The sequence below is a fragment of the Stegostoma tigrinum genome, chromosome 38 (genome assembly GCF_030684315.1).
Source record: "Stegostoma tigrinum isolate sSteTig4 chromosome 38, sSteTig4.hap1, whole genome shotgun sequence".
In the NCBI taxonomy this organism is placed as follows: Eukaryota; Metazoa; Chordata; class Chondrichthyes; order Orectolobiformes; family Stegostomatidae; genus Stegostoma; species Stegostoma tigrinum.
In genome coordinates this window covers 20,923,615-20,939,918 of record NC_081391.1, presented here as the reverse complement: position 1 = coordinate 20,939,918, position 16,304 = coordinate 20,923,615, and the positions used below count along the sequence as shown (strand labels likewise).

The 16,304-nt window shown below is 44.2% G+C and overlaps 1 protein-coding gene across 1 annotated transcript; it reads right to left on the bottom strand.

Annotated features, from left to right (window-relative positions):
- Nucleotides 1-3,168: 3,168 nt before the first annotated feature.
- Nucleotides 3,169-5,575, bottom strand: LOC132206587 (ferritin, middle subunit-like). Its single transcript, XM_059640823.1, has 4 exons — nt 5,474-5,575; nt 4,230-4,376; nt 3,562-3,687; nt 3,169-3,315 (listed from the first exon to the last, which is right to left on the bottom strand). The coding sequence occupies exons 1-4, from the start codon at nt 5,573-5,575 to the stop codon at nt 3,169-3,171; spliced, it is 522 nt and encodes a 173-aa protein (XP_059496806.1).
- Nucleotides 5,576-16,304: the final 10,729 nt, after the last annotated feature.

Below are 16,304 nucleotides of genomic sequence, written 5' to 3'. Positions count from 1 at the left end.
CCAGTCCCCAGCGGCCATCCAGGTGGAAGATAGGTGTGTGCGATCGTTGGCTGTGACAGTGGGTGTTGGTCAGCAGTGGGGGGATCCCCAGTCAACATTTCTTTGCCAGTGGAACTGGGTCTACCTTGTGTAAAGGACCATGTCTCTGCTGGCGTGTAACAGCTTTCCCACATTAAAGGTGCCTTCTACAGGTGGAATTCAAACCCCGTCCCCAAACTCTCAGAATTTCCTGAGTGGAAATTCAGAGCGTTTTTCACAACAGGAGGCCGTTCAGCCCACCGTTCCTGTAATAGCTTCTGAAAGAGCTACCTGATTAGTCTCACTTTCCAGCCCTATCTCTGTCACTCTCTAAATTCGTCACTTCCAAGGACATATCCAACTCTTGTTCTGAAACCAACCATGGAATCGACCTCCGTCACTCTCCCAGGCAGCACATTCCAAATCCGAACAACTTTCTGAGCAAAGAGTTTTCTAACCATTTCACTCTGATCTCCCCTACTGACAAACTGTGACCCCTCGTCACTGACAAGTCAACTGCTGAAATCAGAATATCCTGCTTTACTCTGACAAAATTGATCATAGTTTTGATCACGTCAATAAGGTCACCTACAAGGAGATTTCCCCCATTTTCCTTAATCTTTCTGTGTATCTAAAATTCCCCATTCCTGGGGTCATCGTAATAAATCACCTTTGAACACTTTTGAGGTTTTTCACATCCTTCCTTGAATGTCACGCCCAGAACTGAGTACATAATGGAAATGTGGTCTAACCAATGATTTGTAGAGGTGTAACATCAATTCGTTGCTTTTATACTCGATGCCTCAATTTGAAAACACAAGGTTCACAAAAGTGGCTCAATCTCCATTAATAACAGCTTCATCCTGCCTGACCACTTTCAGATAATCACATACTTGAAACTGAAAGTCGCTGAGCTCCTGTACTCACATCAGATTTGTAACATCGAGCCTGTTTTGACTTTGTGTTTCTTCGACAAAAATGCATTACTCACTTTTTTTTGTTGAAATTGGAAAGTGATTGGCAACATCAAACCTTGTGCAGTAAATATCTGTGCGCGCAGATATTGTCCTTTCCACAAAGAAATTGTTTTTGATATTATCCTGGATGATGTAATTCTAATGTGAAGATTGTCATCCCATTCTACGCACAGTCCGAGATGATCATTGAGAAGAAATGGGTTCTTTCCTCTCTACCCTGTCAAATCCATTAATCCTCTGAAAATTATCAATTACAGCCATCCCTTAACTTCCTACACAGAGGGACTAGACAAGCCGTTATCATGAATTAACCATCTCTCTGTCCAGGTTACTTCCAGAAATTCTGTGCATAACCATCTTTGGGTCGAACCTGCCAGAACTGTGCACTCCGGCTGTGGTTGAACAGGAACTTGACCATTTCACCAAAACCTCTTCATCCAGAGGTATTTGAACCCCTCAGAGATCAGGGCCAACATTAGTTTAGAGAATGTGGTGACTTGCCTTCTTGCATTACTGTTGCCCATTTGGTGTAATCAAACCCATACTGCTGTTAGGGAGGGAACCTGGGAGCGATGTTTCCAACACCAGCTGATCGGTGGTTTGGTGTAGAACGTGGTGTTCCCACATATCATCTGCCCTTGTCCGATGGAAAGTAGTTACGGTTTTAAGAAGTTGGCTGAGGAGCTTTGGTGGATTCCTACAGCATTTGGTAGATGGTATATATTGCAGTCTCTGCGTATGTCAGTGGTGGAAGGATAGACGAAAGTGGCTGCTCGTTTGCTGGAGGCTGTCAACATTCTGGAGTGTTAGACTGCCACCTGTAATCCTGATACTGTCTGACTTGACAGAATTTCATGCACATCATTCTCTTTCCAGAAGAGATGGTCCAAACAAGCCTCTTCTGGTTCACTAATGTCCTTGTTCGTAAGAAACTGCCATCCTTACCTGATCGGGCCTTTGCGTAACGCCACAGGCAGAGCAAAGGGGTTTAATTTGAATTACTCATGGGCTGGGTGGGTAATCAGAGATGGATAATAAATGCTGCCTGTCAGTGATAGCCTGATCCTGTTAAAGCACTTACACAAACCAGTCACATTGTAATTCAGGGCTGATTGATAGTGATTAGGCCACCACAGTGCACTGTTTGGAGTCACAGGTCAGCCAGATCAGCTCTCCTGCTGAAGATTAATAAACGTAAAAATTGGAACTGCCGATTCTGCACATGGTATTTGTATTTTAGCTTGATTTTCCACCAGGCATCCTCAGTATTTGTCACCTCTTCGTTGCAGGGTAATAATAGAAATTATCACACAGGGAACGAGGTGGGCACCGCTTCATTCGCATGGCCGTTCCTAGACGTTAGCATTCTAAGAGAAGGTAGATTTTTCCTTCTCCTACATGTATAAAGGAAATACTGAAGAAACTAATTCCCTAGCTCTGGGAACAATGACATGAGCAATTGCTTATGTCAAAGAAAAAAGAGACTGTGGAAAAGCATTGTATCTTAGTCTTGTAAGGAGGAATTTTACAAACTACTAAAATCACTAACATCTAGGCATGAGAACAAATTGCTGGAAAACACCTCACTGTCAGGCAACAAAGTCAATCAAGAGATGATTGAGTGTCTCATGTCCAGGTTCTGTTCAACCCTTCTCCCTACCAATGCTGCCCAACCTGAGATTTCCCAGCAGGTTGTGTTCCTGGTTTCCAGAATCTCCTTATTTAAAAGAGATGCAAACACATGGCCAAGGGCAGTGCATTAGATCAGTGCCTACCCTTTAGGCAAAGGAATGATTTCAGTCAGTGTATTGATTAGAAGCTGGTCCTGCAAACTTGTCCCTGTGAGTACATGTCAGTAATGCTGATTTATCTGTCAACAACCTTACCAGTTATGGAATTTCCAATAAAAGGATTGCCCACTCAATCCCCAGACACAGCAGAATCAAACACTGATCAAGTTACTGGGGCAGGCATTGAATCAAAAGCTTGTCACAAAGAACAAAGGATTGATGATCAGACATTAAAACACAAAAAGCTCCAAGAACCAGAAGCTATGAAAATTACACACTGTGCTCAGTTCCATGGTGAACACTATTTTAATTTGCTCAGAGCACAACTAGTCATTTAGTAGAATGAGGTCACCTTGTACAACAGATATAGATATTGACCCCATTCAGCTGAGTGTGAGCCTGTCAAACAGGTACTCTCCCATGCCATTGTCAGGGGCTCCCAGTCTCTTCAGGTTGGTGATGTGATCTCCCAGCTTCTTGATCATCTTCACTTGCTCATCCAGGTAGTGCCTCTCCAGGAAGTCGCACAGCTGGAAGACAAAGAGGGGAACTGGTTAAATCTGACCAAATGCAGATTGGGAGACCGAGCAGTGAAGTGATGTCATGGAGATTGCCAAATACTTTCGAAAGTGCTCAGTTTTAGAAACAGGAGGATGTTGGTATAACCCAAGAAAACCCTCCACAATGTCAAATGAGATCTTGTGGCTAACAAAAAGGACCAAGTGTCTGATCACTGTTTTTATTCAGAAACCCAGATTTAAATACACCACACTCACATGAGGGTCTGTGTTGCCAGAGGCCAGTTTGTGCAGATCCAGCAGACTCTGGTTCACATCCTTCTCCATCTGCAGAGCTCTCTGCATTGCCTCCAGACCATTGCCCCACTCATCCTGCTCTGGCTTCTGGAGGGAGGGAAGTGGGAACAGAAAGCAGAGTTCAGCAGGCAGTTGTATCATTAGTCTACATCGGTTAGTATCCCTCATCATTGTAGGAGGTACTACAAACAAACTTGAATTTGATCAAGACAACTAGATTTTGTACTGAGGGACTAAGAAATTTTCTGAACACATTCTACTGTTCATGTCGATTCTCAGAATTCACATGCAGAGAATAGGTGCCAATGGAAGTAATTCCTGGCTTGAATCTTCCAGATTCAGAAAGGCTGGACACTGCTACTTTCCACACTGCAACAATTTCCTGTCTTAGCTTTTGCTCCCTCATTCTGTCTGAAGGAGAGTCATTCACATTGATATCTACTCACTATTCTGGTGAGTCTCAATTGCCCTCAAGTGCAGAGTATTTCCTTTCACCTAAAGGAAGCCTATTTTGCAGAACAACCTCCCCTTCATACAGTATTTGTTCAATGCTAAATTGAATTAGCTGGAGATACCAGTCGATTGTAGCTGCTCAAAAAGCCACAAAACAGAAGGCTTCAGAATCCAACCTTAATGTCCTGCAGGAGGACTTGACCTCCACGTTTATTCTGGAATGCCATCAGTTTCTCAGCGTGTTCCCGTTCCTCATGGGACTGCTCCTTGAAGAACTCAGCAAAGTGATGCAGGGCAACATCATCCCGGTCAAAGTAAGAGAACTGTGGGAAGAGAGAGGTTTAAAGGAAACTGTCTGAAATTCGTGAATGACACTCCTCACTCAGGAACTAACCTGGGCACCATCTTGATTCCACATTTAAGTGGTTAAAAAAACAGACAAAGCAGGAAGTCACCTTCCATGGATTATAACCCAAACAACAGATACTTAAGCAGCCTTTGTGCAGATATTTCACCAGCATTCTGGAAATCAAGGACAAAAACCAAACGCAATCCCTGGCCTGTGAGAGAGAGAGAGAGAGAGAGAGAGAGAGAGGCATAGTGCCATGATGAAGGGGTCAGCTGGCTATTGCCATCAGACATCCCTGCTCTGCAGGTTAGAAACACTATTGTTCAGGAGGTGGAGACCAGTTAGGCCCCTGTCCAACTCAATGAAGGGACGTGTGTTCGTGAACACAGCCAGAAAGCTCAGTCAGCAGCCTCATTATCACCATCACCCACCTGAATAACCCCAGCGTCCTACCATCCACTCCACAGAATTCTAACTGCTTTGTTAGGGAGAGAAAAAAGATCACATACATAGTGTGAAAGTGTGCCTCTTTCCTCACATTGCATAGCTCAAGGCCACTTGAGAAAGGGTCAGTGGACCCAGAGCTTGGTTTTCTTCCAGATGTTTAGAGCTTTTCTGTTGGTGTTTAGTGTCCAGCAGCTGCTGTTCTTTTAGTTCAGGGAACTTTACATCTTGAGCACAGGACAGTCTGGTGAATGGGGCAAGGTTTTAAACAAAAAGGAGTATATTTGTGTCAGGAAAAGTTTCCACCAGGGAAGGCTTTTGTTGAGAAAATGAATGCAACCAAGTTTTAAAAAAATTAATTATTGACCAAGACCAAATCATCCCTCCAGAGTTAAATGAAAAATCACCAAGGGTTACATTGTCCAGAGACAGCAAGCTGGGCATCCACATCCAGGAGCCAGTTGGACATGAAGACAAAACAGAGAGTCAGTGTTAAGACCTGCACCAGATTGCAACAGGGGAAGGGCCACAGAAAATAATACATGTTACAGCTAATTCATTAACCCAGCGTAAAAACCAAACAGGTCAACACTATCATAGCACAGGCCTCAATACCACAAAGCTCACCATGGAGAGGTAAACATAGGAGGAATAGAGCTCCAGGTTGATCTGCTTGTTAACAGCATCCTCACAGTCCTTGTGGTAGTTCTGACACACTTGGGAAGCCATCTTCACTATTCCTGCTCACAAGCACCAAGAAAACTCTAGAACTAAGTCTCTCTCTCCTACAGGCTCTTGTATTTATAGTCCTGGGACCATGCTGCAGTCACACAGAGAGAGGCAGAACTGATGATGACTGACAGTTGCTGGTGGCCAATCAGGAACCACCCATGCATACAGGCACCAATGAGAGAGAGGGGGAGGGTGTGTTAAGCAGAGCTGATCAGAGGTGGAGATGAGAGCCAGGTCTGGATGGTTATTCTGTGATTGGAACAGCAGGAGGCCATTCGGCATCTCAAACCTTCTGCACCACTCAATCAGGTCATAGATCATTTGGTTCTTTTCTAAAAGAAGTCTTTTTGGTTTCAAAAAAGTTTCACATTTTTAAAAAATTAAGGTGGTTGTGAGCAACTGCACGAGGGATTCAATGAGGAAGAGGGGCATCAGTTTCTCAGCTTGTTGTGCTGGGATTTGGGAAAGAAAGGTGGGAAATTGTGTCTGGGTCATAGAAAATTATAACAGTGTCAGCTGTGGAAAAGACAGGAAGGATGTTCCTGATTAGGGGGGAGGCCAGGACCAGGGTTTGCAATCTAAGGATACATTTAGGACTGAGGTGAGGAGAAATCTCTTCACCTCGGGGGGCGGGGTGGTGGAACCTGTGGAATTCTCTGCCACCGGAAAGGATTGAAGCCAAAACAGAAATTGGGGAGAGCTTTGAGGGCTGGATCAAAAGGGATTGCAGAGAGGGTGAGAATATGGTGCTGAGTTCTGGAATCAGCCACAATCACATGGAATGGCAGAGCAGGCTGGAAGGGATGAATGGCCGACTCAACATTTATTTTCTATGATTCTATGTTTGTGCAACCAGCGCAGCCAGGGTCTTGTGGTTTAGGGGTAATGTCCCTAGCTTTGGACCAAGAGGCCTTGGTACAAGTTCCTACCAGATCCAGAGATCTTAAATCATCTCTACAGGCAGATTTAGAAAACAACCAGAACAGGCACAGGTACAAAGGACCGAATGGCCTCCTGCTGTGCCATAACAATTCTCCGATTCTGTGGTGGGTCTGTACCTGAGCAGAATCTCCCTGCCTCCAGCTCCTGCCTGTGGATTGTCACCTCGCAGTGATGGAGAGCCTCGAGTGTTCTGTTGGTTCTGAGAGTGATAAGTGAAGAGGATTTCACCTCCTGGCAGGGCCACCCAGGACGGTACGATCGAGGGGAGGGTCCTGATAAGGTGCAATGCAAAACCAGTTCCCAGCGGCCATCCAGGTGGAAGATAGGTGTGTGCGATCGTTGGCTGTGACAGTGGGTGTTGGTCAGCAGTGGGGGGATCCCCAGTCAACATTTCTTTACCAGTGGAACTGGGTCTACCTTGTGTAAAGGACCATGTCTCTGCTGATGTGTAACAGCTTTCCCACATTAAAGGTGCCTTGCACAGGTGGAATTCAAACCCCATCCCCAAACTCTCAGAATTTCCTGGGTGGAAATTCAGAGCGTTCTTCACAACAGGAGGCCGTTCAGCCCACCGTTCCTGTATTAGCTTCTGAAAGAGCTACCTGATTAGTCCCACTTTCCAGCCCTATCTCTGCCCCTCTCTAAATTCGTCACTTCCAAGGACATATCCAACTCTTGTTTTGAAACCTCCCATGGAATCCACCTCCGTCACTCTCCCAGGCAGCGCATTCCAAATCCGAACAACTTTGAGCAAAGAGGTTTCTTCCCATTTCACTCTGATCTCCCCTACTGACAAACTGTGACTTCTCGTCACTGACAAGTCAACTGCTGAAATCAGAATATCGTGTTTACTCTATCAAAATTGTTCATAGTTTTGATCACGTCAACAAGGTCACCTCTCAATAAGGTCACCTGCAAGGAGATTTACCCCATTTTCCTTCATCTTTCCATGTATCTAAAATTCCTCACTCCTGGGGTCATTCTAATAAATCTCCTTTGAACTCTTTTGAGGTTTTTCATGTCCTGCCTTGAATGCCACGCCCAGAACTGAGTACACAATGGAAATGTGGTCTAACCAATGATTTGTAGAGGTGTAACATCAATTCGTTGCTTTTATACTCGATGCCTCAATTTGAAAACACAAGGTTCACATAAGTGGCTAAATCTCCATTAATAACAGTTTCATCCTGCCTGATCACTTTCATATAATCACACACTTGAAACCGAAAGTCTCTGAGCTCCTGTACTCACATCAGATTTGTAACATCAAGCCTGTTTTGTCTTTCTGTGTTTCTTCTACGAAAATGCATTACTCACTTTTTTTATGTCTTGAAATTGGAAAGTGATTGGCAACATCAAACCTTGTGCAGTAAATATCTGTGCGTGCAGATATTGTCCTTTCCACAAAGTAACTGTTTTTGACATGGTCCTGGATGATGTAGTTCTAATGTGAAGATTGTCATCCCATTCTACGCACAGTCCGAGATGATCATTGAGAAGAAATGGGTTCTTTCCTCTCTACCCTGTCAAATCCATTAATCCTCCGAAAAATATCAATTACAGCCATCCCTTAACCTTCTACACAGAGGGACTGGACAAGCCATTATGATGAATTAACCATCTCTCTGTCCAGGTTACTTCCAGAAATTCTGTGCATCACCATTGTTGGGGTCGTACCTGCCAGAACTGTGCATTCCGGCTATGGTTGAACAGGAACTTGACAATTTCACCAAAACCTCTCCATCCAGAGGTATTTGAACCCCTCAGAGATCAGGGCCAACATTAGTTTCGAGAATGTGGTGATTTGCCTTCTTGCATTACTGTAGCCCATTTGGTGTAGGCAAATCCATACTGCTGTTAGGGAGGGAACGTGGGGTTACGATTCCAACGCCGGGTGATCGGTGGCTTGGTGTAGAACGTGGAGATGCGTGGTGTTCCTACATATCTGCAGCCCTTGTCCGATGGAAAGTAGTTATGGTTTTAAGAAGTTGTCCAAGGAGCTTTGGTAGATGGTATATATTGCAGTCTCTGCGTATGTTAGTGGTGGAAGGATTGACGAGAGTGGCTACTCGTTTGATGGAGGCTGTCAACCTTCTGGAGTGTTAGACTGCTACCTGTTATCCTGAGTCTGTCTGACATCACTGAATTTCACGGACATCATTCTCATTCCAGAAGACAGGGTCCAAACAAGCCTCTTCTGGTTCACTAATGTCCTTGTTTGTAATAAACTGCCATCCTTACCTGATCTGGCCTATGTGTAACCCCACAGCAGAAAGGGTTTTAATTTGAATTACTCATGGGCTGGGTGGGGAATCAGAGATGGATAATAAATGCTGCCTGTCAGTGATATCCTGATCCTGTTAAAGCACTTACACAAACCAGTGACATTGTAATTCAGGGCTGATTGATAGTGATTAGGCCCCCACAGTGCTCTGTGTGGAGTCACAGGTCAGCCAGTCGACAGCAGGAGAGCTGATCTGCTTGAAAATTGAACACAAAGGTAAAAATTGGAACTGCTGATTTCTGTACATGGTATTTGCATTTTAGCTTGATTTTCCACCAGGCATCTGCAGTATTTGTCACCTCTTTGCAAGGTAGTAATAGAAATTATCACACAGGGAACAAGGTGGGCACTGCTTCATTCCCAAGGCAGTTCCTAGTCATTAGCATTCTAAGACAAGGTAGATTTTTCTTTCTCCTACATCTAAGAAGGAAATACCGAAGAAACTAATTCAACAGCTCGTGGAACAGTGACATAAGCAATTGCTTATCAAAAGGGTAAAACCTGCAGCAAAGCAGTGTATATTACTCTTTAAAAGGAGGAATTGTACAATCTACTAAAGTCAGTAACATCTAGGCCTTACAACAAGTTGCTGGAAAACACCTCACTGTCAGTCAACACAAAAACAAAATCAAAATCAAGAGATGATCACGTGTCTCATGTCCAGGTTCTGTTCAACCCTTCTCCCTCCCAATGCTGCCAAACCTGAGATTTCCCAGCAGGTTTTGATCCTGGTTTCTAGAAACTGCTTATTTAAAAAGAGACCCAAACACATGGCCAAGGGCAGTGCATTAGATCAGTGCCTAACCTTTAGGCAAAGGAATGATTTCAGTGTGTGTATTGATTAGAAGCTGGTCCTGCAAACTTGTCCCTGTGAGTACTTGTCAGTAATGCTGATTTATCTGTCAACAACCTTACCAGTTATGGAATTTCCAATCAAAGGACTACCCACTTAATCCCCAGACACAGCAGAAATCAAACACTGATCAAGTTACTGGGGCAGGCATTGAATCCAAGGTTGTCACAAAGAACAAAGGATTGATGATCAGACGTTAAAACACAAAGCTCCAAGAACCAGAAGCTATGAAAATACAACACTGTACTCAGTTCCATGGTGAACATGATTTTAATTTGCTCAGAGCACAACTAGTCATTTAGAAGAATTAAGTCACCATGTACAACAGATATAGATATTGACCCCATTCAGCTGAGTGAGAGCTTGTCAAACAGGTACTCTCCCATGCCATTGTCAGGGGCTCCCAGTCTCTTCAGGTTGGTGGTGTGATCTCCCAGCTTCTTGATCATCTTCACTTGCTCATCCAAGTAGTGCCTCTCCAGGAAGTCACACAGCTGGAAAGCAAAGAGGAGAACTGGTTAAATCTGACCAAATGCAGATTGGGAGACCGAACAGTGAAGTGATGTCATGGAGATTGCCAAATACACGCAAGAAAGTGCTCAGTTTTAGAAACAGAGGATCTTGGTATAACCCAAGAAAACCCTCCACAATGTCAAAGGAGATCTTGTGGCTAACAAAAAGGACCAAGTGTCCGATCCCTGTTTTTATTCAGAAACCCAGATTTAAATACACCACACTCACATGAGGGTCCGTGTGGCCAGAGGCCAGTTTGTGCAGATCCAGCAGACTCTGGTTCACATCCTTCTCCATCTGCAGAGCTCTCTGCATTTCCTCCAGACCATTGCCCCACTCATCCTGCTCTGGCTTCTGGAGGGAGGGAAGCAGGAACAGAAAGCACAGCTCAGCAGGCAGTTGTATCATTAGTCTACATCTGATCAGTTAGTCATCCCTCATCATTGTAGGGGAGGTACTACAGGCCAACTTGACCTTGGTAAAACACATGCTGTATTTGGTACTGTTCTTGAAGGGGGACATTTCTAAATAAATCCTGCTATGCTGTGATCAGAATGATCAAGGCATCAGAAACATCCTCGAAGTATAAAGGCTTCATACTGATGCTTTCCACACCTGAAAGATTTCTGTTTTCCCTTTTGACACCTCATCTTGTCCAAAGCAACAGTAGACACCGATATGTGCTCACCATCCAGAATAAAGGATGATCACAATTGCCAACTGTTGTTCAATCACAAGTGCAAAAGTGTTTCCATTTAGCGAAGGGAATCATATTGTGCTGAGCAACCTCCCATTCATACAGTATTTGTCTAATCCTGAACCTGATCATATTGAGATATCAGTCCATTGTATTGAGCTGAAAAAATTGAATCCAACCTTGATGTCCTGCAGAAGGACACGACCTCCACGTTTATTCTGGAATGTGATCAGCTTCTCAGCACGTTCTCGCTCCTCATGGGACTGCTCCTTGAAGAACTCAGCAAAGTGACGCAGGGCAACATCATCCTGGTCAAAGTAAGAGAACTGTGGGGGAACAAACAGGCAGGAAAGGGAAATGTATCTGAAATTCAATGGCACTCCTCAATCAGAAACTAACCCAGTCACCATCTTGATTCCACATTTAATGACAAAAGAGCTGTAGCACAGGAGCAGGCTTTGACCCTCCAACACTGCACCGAGCGACATCTGGTCTCAAATCGGTCATCTATTTTCAAAGGGGCTGTATCCCTTTGCTCCCTGCCCATCCATGTACCTGTCCAGATAGATCTTAAGACACTAGTGTGACTGCGTCTACCACCTCCACAGGCAGTGTGTGCCAGGCACCCTCCAACCTGTGTAAAGAGCTTTCCAAACATATCCACATGATAAATTGCCCGTAGCATTCAGAGGTATGGGTTATAGGGGAAATGGGTCTGGGTGGGATGCTTCAAGGGCCAGTGTGCACTGAGCTAAAGGGCCTGTTTCCACACTGAAAGGAATCTCACCCAATCTTCCCTGCTCTTACTTTGAGCTCATGACCCCTAGTAATTGAGTTCCCCACTCAAGGAAAAAGCTTCTTGCTATCCACCTTGCCTACACCCCTCATGAATTTGAGGAGCTCAATCAGGACCCCACCCCCAAATCTGCCACCTTCTAATGAAAGTAATGCTCATCTACTCAACCTTTCTTCATAGCTCACACCCTCCATACCAGGCAACATCCTGGTGAACCTCCTCTGCACCCCCTTCCAAAGCATTCACATCCTTTTGTTAGTATGGCAACCAGAACTGGACATTTAATTACTGGAACATGATAGACAGGCAGAAGGTCTTCTCCCATGGATTATAGAAGAAAGAGAGGACATACAACCAGCCGATCAAGGACGCAGCACTGAATGAAAGAGCACGTGGATGGACAGAGCCATGAATCATGGTGAATGCCAGCATTACAAACATCACCCACCTGAATAACCCCACTCTGTCCTACCATCGACTCAGCACTGAGTTCTAACTGGTTTCTTTTTCTGTAATTCAGATTTGGAGTATGAAAACATGCCACACTTGTCTTTCCTCCTACTGAATAGGAGGAGGACTTTTGGGGAAGAGTCACTGGACCCAAAACATGAACTGATTTCTCTAAATCCTGCCAGATCTGTAAAGCTATTCCAGCTATTTTTGTTGCTGTTTCTAATTTCCAGCAGTTGCTTTTCTTTTAGAAAAGAACTATTTCAGACCAGAGCAGCCTGGTGAATGAGGCAAAGTTAAGAGTGCAAGTACATTTTGCATAGAAATATTCACCAGGGAAATCTTCTCTTTAAAAGAAAATTGCAACCAAATTTAAGGAAATTATAGGTTTATCAGCAACATCAGCTCATCCCTTCAGAGGAAGGAGAAAAGTCACTAAGGAGTACATTGTCCAGAGATAACAAAGTGGCCATTGTCACCCAGGAGTCAGTTGCAATACAAGACAAACTTCAAGTTTCCAACAGAGTCAGTGTGAACCATTTCACTGGGATTCAGTCAGGGAAGGGCCACAGACCAAAACACATGCTACAACTAAATCATGAAACTAGGCAAGAAAATAAACCTAAGAGAGTCAATGCACATATATCACAGGCTTCAATTTGAGGTCAGGTCTTCAATGTCACAAGGCTCACCATGGAGAGGTAAACATAAGAGGAATAGAGCTCCAGGTTGATCTGATTGTTAACAGCATCCTCACAGTCCTTGTGGTAATTCTGACACACTTGGGAGGCCATCTTTACAATTACTACTCACTAAAACCAAAACCACTCAAGAAGTGAGTTGCTCTTCCACAAGCTCTGCATTTATACTCCTGGGACCATCCTGCACTCACCCATGGAGAGGCAGAACTGATGATGACTGACAGATGCTGCTGGCCAATCAGGAATGACCCATGGATGCAGGCACCAATGAGAGAGAGGGGGAGGGTGTGTTAAGCAGAGCTGATCACAGGTGGAGATGAGAGCCAGGTCTGGATGGTTATTCTGTGATTGGAACAGCAGGAGGCCATTCGGCAGTCCCTGTGTGTCAGTGATGGGAGGAGTGAATCTCGTGGCTGCTCTGAGCTGGCAACTGTTAAGCTTCTGGTGTGTGGGACTGATGCCCATTGTCCTGATTCTGTGTGAAAAACTCTCTTCGGGCATTAAGAACCTAAAAATGAGCATGCAATTCCTAGTCTGAATAAAATATCCTTTTCACTGAAGTCATTCAGGGGAGGGAACTGCCAAACTGCCATCCTTACCTGGTCTGGCCAGTATATGACACCAAGCCTAAAGCTTTCACTCTACTGAATGGAAAGGACATACTAGAGAAACCACTTCTCTAGCTCAGGAAACATGTAAATAGTAAGCAAGTGCAGAAAAGCAGGTGTACCTTGCAAGATTGGTCAACTTTATATTCTTCTAATGAGGAATTTTGTGACCTATTAAAGTCAGTAGGATTTAAGCAAGAGAACAAGTAGGTGGAAAACACCTCATGGCCTGCCAACAAAATCAGTCAAGAGATAAACACGTGTCTCATGTCCCAGTTCTGTTCAACACTTCTCACTACCAAACCTGAGATTTCCCAGCAGCTTTTGTTCCAGGTTTCCAGTGTCAGCTTGGTTTTTCCAAAAATGCTGAAGATTGAATGAATGGACAGGCCTTGGCAATGCCAATTGTTAAGGCACAGGACAGATTTCAGTCATGGTTTTGACCAGAAGCTGGTCCTGAAAAATTGTCCTGGGGAAGCGGAGGACAGATTTTGTTGTGGCATTGTCTGCAATGCAGATGTTTGCCAGTTGTGGCATTTCCAAGGACAAGATTGCCCACTCAATCCCTACAGACAGACGCTCAGCAGAAGCAAACACCGAGCCAATTACTGGGGCAGGCAGTGAATCAAAAAGGTTGTCAAAGAACAAAATCCATTTTGTGATCACATGTTAAAACAGCAACCAGAAGCAGCTATGAAGTGACACAGTACTCAGTTCCATGGTGAACACTACTTTTATTTGCTCAGAGCACAACCAAAGCCATTCACGAGAATGAGGTCACCATGTACAACAGATATTATTGACCCCACTCAGCTGAGTGTGAGCCTATCAAACAGGTACTCTCCCGTGCCATTGTCAGGGGCTCCCAGTCTCTTCAGGTTGGTGATGTGATCTCCCAGCTTCTTGATCATCTTCACTTGCTCATCCAGGTAGTGCCTCTCCAGGAAGTCACACAGCTGGAAGACAAAATCAGTCCAGAGGATCAAAAAGGCGTCTGAAAGTGACCTCCCATGACAGATGTGACCATCACCACCACGTGGAGGTCCACTTAGGTGATGCCTTTGAAAGGTTTTAACAGCCGGCAGGAGGCTGGGAGAAGGTAATTGGATTTTTAACCCAGAGAGTGCACAAACATACCACTTTCTTCCAAGAAAGAGAGAGAAAAGTTTACAAACTCACATGAGGGTCAGTGTGGCTAGAGGAGAGTTTGTGCAGATCCAGCAGACTCTGGTTCACATCCTTCTCCATCTGCAGAGCTCTCTGCATTGCCTCCAGACCATTGCCCCACTCATCCTGCTCTGGCTTCTGGAGGGAGGGAAGCAGGAACAGAAATCACAGTTCAGCCGGCAGTTGTATCATTAGTCTACATCGGTTAGTCATCTCTCATCATTGTAGGAGGTACTACAAACAAACTTGAAATTTGATCAAGACAACTATATTTTGTACTGAGGGAAATAAGAAATTTTCTAAACACATTCTACTGTTAATGTGGATTCTCAGAATTCAAATGCAGAGAATAGGTACCAATGGAAGTAATTCCTGGCTTCACTACTGTGGTGTTAGAAACATTGTTTAGATTCAGAAAGGCTGGACACTACTGCTTTCCACACCTGCACAAATTTCCTGTCTTAGCTTTTGTTATGTCATTCACATTGATATCTACTCACTATTCTGGTTCATCTTAATTGCAGAGTATTTCCTTTCACCTAAAGGAAGCCTATTTTGCTTAACAACCTCCCCTTCATACAGTATTTGTTCAATGCTAAAGCTAATTATCTGGAGATACCAGTCGATTGTAGCTGCTCACAAAAAGCTGCAAAACAGAAGGCTTCAGAATCCAACCTTGATGTCCTGCAGGACGACTCGACCTCCACGTTTATTCTGGAATGCCATCAGTTTCTCAGCGTGTTCCCGTTCCTCATGGGACTGCTACTTGAAGAACTCAGCAAAGTGATGCAGGGCAACATCATTCCGGTCAAAGTAAGAGAACTGTGGGAAGAGAGAGGCTAAAAGGAAACTGTCTGAAATTCGTGAATGACACTCCTCACTCAGGAACTAACCTGGGCACCATCTTGATTCCACATTTAAGTGGTTAAAAAAAACCAGACAAAGCAGGAAGTCACCTTCCATGGATTATAACCCAAACAACAGATACTTAAGCAGCCTTTGTGCAGATATTTCACCAGCTTTCTGGAAATCAAGGACAAAAAGCAAATGCAATCCCTGGTCTGTGTTTGAGAGAGTGAGAGAGAAATCACATTCTTAGTGTGAAAATGTGCCTCTTTCCTCACATTGCATACGTCAAAGCCACTTGAGAAAGGGTCAGTGGACCCATAGCTTGGATTACTTCCAGATGTGTAGAGCTTTTCAAGTTTTTTGTTGGTGTTTAGTGTCCATCAGTAGCAGCTGCTCTTTTCGTTCAGGGAACTTTAAATCTTGAGCACAAGACAGTCTGGTGAATGGGGCAAGGTTTTAAACAAAAAGCAGTATATTTGTGTCAGGAAAAGTATCCACCAGGGAAGGCTTTTGTTGAGAAAAGGAATGCAACCAAGTTTAAAAAAAATTAATTATTGACCAAGACCAGATCATCCCTCCAGAGTTAGATGAAAAATCACCAAGGGTTACATTGTCCAGAGACAGCAAGCTGGCCATCCACATCCAGGAGCCAGTTGGACATGAAGACAATGGTCAAGTTTTGAACAGAGAGTCAGTGTTAAGACCTGCACTAGATTGCAACAGGGGAAGGGCCACAGAAAATAATACATGTTACAGCTAATTCATTAACCCAGCGTAAAAACCAAACAGGTCAACACTATCATAGCACAAGCTTCAATTCCACAAAGCTCACCATGGAGAGGTAAACATAGGAGGAATAGAGCTCC